Raw genomic sequence first — 5,159 nt, forward strand, 5'->3', positions numbered from 1 at the left:
CCCCGGGCGGGCCGCCTCCCAGCCAGAGCCAGCCCCTCGGCTGGGGCAGGCCAGGAGGAGCAGGGAGCCCTGTCTGCTTGAACCTGGGACGCTGGGGATGCCATGGCCCCGGACTTGTCTTGGATCCTGGAGTCTGCATGGGGCCGTGGCGGTGTGTGTTGCATGGGACATCTCCATGCTGACCTTAGCATGTGGACTGCTGCCTCTGTCAGGGAAGGGTGCTGTGCCGGTGCTGCAGAGCCTCTGCTTGCTGTTGAACCTCTTCTAAACATTCCCTTTCTAAGGTTTTTTCCAGGTATGTTCTCCATCCCCAGATGGGGAGTGAAGTGCCTTTTCAGACCATTTGGAAGATCAGATGAAGCTGCCGAGCTGTGTTGTATTCCACATTTGGACAGACTGTCATCCTGGGTTGCAAGGCTGCCTTTATTGTCACAGGCTGTCTGTCTATACCAAAAGTGTGGGATTTGGGGTCTCCCCTATGCCCACCATTGGGGCTTGGGGGGCACTGCACAATCCCTGCTGAGCTGACCTCTGTACTGTGGGTGCCAGCGATGGCCTTTGAGTTACTCACTCTACTCTGGAGCCCGTGCTGGGAGGGGAAGGACACCTGTCCTCCCCCAGATGTGTGAGAAAAGGAGTGCTTTGCTTAATTTTCTTATTGCTTTGCCTAATTTTCTTACTGTTCTGTCCCCTAGCTGGTGGCACCTAACTTCCCCAGGTGAAGTCACCACCAGCCCTTGGAGAAGGGGCAGCTGAAGCAGAAAGCTGTGAGGTGGTTGGCATCATGGCACAGCCTGAGCCCCAGGGCTCCAGGCTTCCCCCAGCTCAGACCGTGGTGCTGTGGGGCATTCACAGGTCATTGTCAGAGCTGGAAGTCAGAAGGGATAATAAATTGCTAAGGGTGATGCAAGAGGAACTTCACTGTGTTCTCCTTTCTGTCTGCTAGTGTGTGTCCCAGGAAGAGGGGAGCTGGCACAGCAGCCTCGTGTCCTGTGGTTTGGGTTGCCTGTCCCCAGATGTACGAGCAGCATATCCACCAAACCATGCTGGGAACCTGTGCCTCCTCTAATGCATTAGCCACAGAAAAATGTAATCAAGGAAGCAGCTCACTAAAGGGGAATGATCACTTCCCTCATCCTGCTGCTGATGCTCATGCAGATAAGCAAGACAGAAAAACTTATTTATTTAAGAAGATTCAGCTCAGGCTGTCTCAACTGAGCCCTGTTTGCCTTTTCCAAATTATGGACATCTTTACACCTGTCAGTGATATTACTCTGCATTTAAATTCCTTCTTGCTGAAACTGAATTATTCAAGTGTCATGCAGTGATGTGTCTTGAGAGGACATGGCTGTGTGGATTTCACCTATTGTTAAAATCTGCTCCAAGCTGCAATTTTGGATTGAGCACATGCAGAAGAGATCAAGGAGATACAGGATATATTCAGTACAATTCTTGTTTGATAGAAACCGCTTTTTCCAGGAGTACTCTGACACTCTTCCCAGGGATCTTCTAGAGTGTTTTGATCTCCGATTTCAGAGATCCCAGGTGTCAGCCCTAGACTACTCCCAGGATGTTACCTGAGGTGATTTTTCTCCTTTGGAGAAACTCTCAGCTCTGGAATCTATCCAAGATTCATCCCAGGCATCTGCAGTCTTTTGATCTATGGTTTTGGGACCTGACATCCTGGGTGGCAGCCCCAGACTCTTCCAAGAAAACTTTCTGAGATTATTTTTCTGGTTTGGAGGAAATCTGTTTCTGTTTCTCAGGAGTTGCAGCACATGAAAAGAGAGGTACAAATGCAGACTGGTTTTTTTACATGCAATAAAAAGAGATCCAAGATTTAGTCATGATCATGGTGATCCTAAGCACTGCCTCTTGACATGATGCCACCCACTTTGTCCCACATGGACTTCCGGTGTCATGGTACACTTAGGAGAAGGCAAGTGACCCTCAGGGTCTGTACAGGGATCAATACTGTGTAATATTTTTATGAATGACATGGGTGAAGGGATCGAGTGCACCCTCAGCCAGTTTGCAGATGACGCCAAGCCACACCTGAAGGACTGAATGATGTAGAGGGACCTGGACAAGCTCATAAGTGGCCCACGGAAGCCTCATGAGGTTCAACAAGGCCAAGTGTGGATGCTGCACCTGGGTGAGGGCAATCCCCAGCATCAATCCAGCTTGGGGGAAGAAGGGATTGAGAGCAGCCCTGCCAAGGAGGACCTGTGGGTACTGGTGGGTGAGAGCTGGACATACCTCGGCCATGTGTGCTCACCCCCAGAAACCAACCCTGTCCTGGGCTGATCCCACAGCGTGGGCAGAAGGACAGGGGTTCAGGGTGAGACCTGAACACCTGCAAAGCTGTAGGAACACAGTTTGTGGTAATTGGGAGTGGGGCTGGGGCCCAGCTTCATCCCCAATGGGCACAGCTGTGCAGGACAGGTGAATGCTATTGAAGGGAACGAGCCATGGAGTGCCCAGGGGCACTGACCAACCACCAAAGGGAACAGAGGGCACACAGGTGCAGTGCATCAACAGGAGGGGATAAAAGGCTGCGCTGAAGAACAAGAAGGGGCGATGCTTGCAGCCTTCTGAAGAGATGAGGTGTTACTCTGTATGGGTTGAAGCTTTCTGAAATTGTGTGGTGATGCTCTGTGTATGGTGGCCATCTCAAGTGCTGTATGTGCTGTGACATTTGCTGTGTTACAGAGCTGCCTCCAGCCCTGGGGCTCAGCACAGGAAGGACATGGAGCTGTTTGGGCAAATCCAGAGGAGACCACAGAGATATTCCAAAGCCTTGAGCCCTCTCCTGTGAGGAAAGGGTGAGAGCTGAGGGTGTTCAGCTTGGAGAAGGAAAGGCTCCAGTGAGACCTTACAGCCTCTTCCAGTGCCTAAAGGGCTTTCAAGAGAGACTGAGAGGGGCTTTGGACAAGCGTCTGGAGGGCCAGGACAACAGGGGAATGGCTTCACACTGCCCAAGGGCAAGGTTAGATGGGATATTAGGAAGAAATTCTTCCCTATTAGAGTGCTGAGGCCCAGGCACAGGCTGCCCAGAGAAGCTGTGGCTGCCCTGGATCCCTGGAAGTGTCCAAGGCCAGGTTGGATGGGGCTTGGAGCAGCCTGGTCTGGTGGAAGGTGTCCTTGTCTGTGGCAGGGGGGTGCAATGACTCTATGACTTTATGACCTGCCACTGCTGAGCATGCGGCACTGCCAAGGAATGGGAGATGCAATGAGGAAGCAATGGCCTGAGGATGGGGATGTGCTTCAGGCTTCAGTTCTCTGAGGGGGAAGATGAGGCAGGAGCCTGCTGACTGCTCACATCTTCTACACACCACCACCCTCTCTGAGCAGGAAGGCTCCCCCCAGGACAGAAGGAGGCTCCCAGATGTCCACCCTATATCCTACCTAACCTACCCAACAGCATCCCCTCTGGGACAAAGGCTTCTCTCCTCTCAGGACAGAAGGAAACTGCTGATCACCCCTTTGACCCTACAAAAACCATTCTGGGCAGGAAGGCTCCTGTACCTCCAGAACAGGCACTGAGATTTTGGGCAGGAAGGAACAGAAGGCTTGTAGCTAACTGTAGCATCTCAGGTGGGTGAGGGGGAAACCAGGATGCCATGGGAGGACACCCTTGTTTGAGAGACACTCTGAAACTCTTCCCCACAGTTCTCTGGTTTCCTCTGCTTCTGTATGTTAATAATCTCAGTGACATCATCCCTGTTCTCCTCCCCAGTTCTGGAAAGTTCACTGTCTCTAGCTTCCCCATTGGCTTACCCTTGTAGACACTCCTCCACTGTATCCCCGTTGGTTGTTTCCTCCTTACCTGGCCTTTCTTCCTCCCCTAGTCCCTTTAGCCATTGGCCCTCAGATTGCAATACCCCGCCTACTCCTGACTGTTTATAAACCCTGGACTCTGCCCTGATCGGTGCTCTTCTATCCCTGAATTTCTTCAGTGTGCTTGTTATTAAATGGCCCACAGAATTGGAACTTTCATATGAAAAGCTTTCTCCATCGGCCTGTGTTTATCAACTGACTGTGTGAGGGTCTGGTGCCTGCCTGAGCTATCCACCTTCTCCAGAGAAAGATGCTCTCGGGAGGGTGGCTATCTCGGCATCATCTGCCATGCAGTCACAGCTAACTGCTCCTTCTACCCAAGAGGATCCTTTCCAGGCACAAAGGCTCTTGCTCCCCCAGGGCAGGAGCTGTGGTTTTGGGCAGGGCAGTAGCTATGGACAGCATCAGCCTGTACCAGCTGTTGGATTCTGCTATCAAGGGTGAGGCTGGCATCAACTTTGCAGTCCTGTGAAAACTTCTGCAGGCCATGCTGGAGCAGCAGGAGCTCCCCCAGCAGGCTCCCCCTACTCATTGTCTCCCCACTTCCTCAGCAGCACCTGTCACTGTCCTCCCTGCGCAGGCATTGTTTGAACCTGTGGCAGCAGGTCTTTGCCATTCAGATGGGATTCCGTGATCCATCAGAGAGCCTGCCTTGGGCAGGAGGTGCTGGATCCATCCCTGCTGACCTGGCTGTGTAACGGGCTCCACAGGGCAGGATGAGGGGTCTGAAGCCATGGGTTTGTGCTAGGGTCTCCACGAGGAGGTGGGCAAGATGAACACAGAACAATCCAGCATGGAGCAGGACAAAAAGATGATATGGCAAGAACTTGGCCAGCTGAGCTGCCACCAGTTCCCCCAGGAGGGAGTTGAATGCCCACCCCCTCCTCAGGAACTCTTCCACAGCTGCTGCTGTCAGCACTGCCCAGGGGACAGAGCAGCATTGGTGCTCTAGGCCACACGTCCCGTGTCTGTGTCCCCCCTCCGCCAGTGTGCCAGCCACCCAGCACCGGGACTGGTCCCAAAGAGGCCGTGGCAGGGCCTGTGGAAGGCCCCGGTGCCCTTCCTGCTCTGCTGCGTTGGCAGCTGTGGGAGCTCATTCTGCTGCCCTGAGCAGGCAGAGCTGAGGAGCAGCTGCTTCTTGTTTGGGCCGTTGCTCAAGTTCCTGCTGGGCTGTGTCTTCAACACTTGGGGCAAGGTCTTGCCTGCAAGCTGGGGCAGTTTGGGTGGGGTGGGGGTGTCCCCAGGGCACGTGGAGGTGTGTCCTGGGGCTCTCTGTGACACAGTGCACCGTGGTCACCGTGGGATGGAAAGGGACAGAG

The 5,159-nt window shown here is 53.4% G+C and overlaps 1 protein-coding gene across 1 annotated transcript in view; it reads left to right on the forward strand.

Annotated features, from left to right (window-relative positions):
* Positions 1–916, forward strand: part of LSS (lanosterol synthase) — an 8,782-nt gene extending 7,866 nt beyond the window's left edge. The window contains exon 21 of the mRNA XM_005428746.2: positions 1–916. This exon is cut by the window's left edge and continues 7 nt beyond it. Within this exon, the coding sequence (XP_005428803.2) occupies positions 1–81 (81 nt within the window). The 3' untranslated portion in view covers positions 82–916.
* Positions 917–5,159: the final 4,243 nt, after the last annotated feature.

Source organism: Geospiza fortis, unplaced genomic scaffold (assembly GCF_000277835.1).
Source record: "Geospiza fortis unplaced genomic scaffold, GeoFor_1.0 scaffold390, whole genome shotgun sequence".
In the NCBI taxonomy this organism is placed as follows: Eukaryota; Metazoa; Chordata; class Aves; order Passeriformes; family Thraupidae; genus Geospiza; species Geospiza fortis.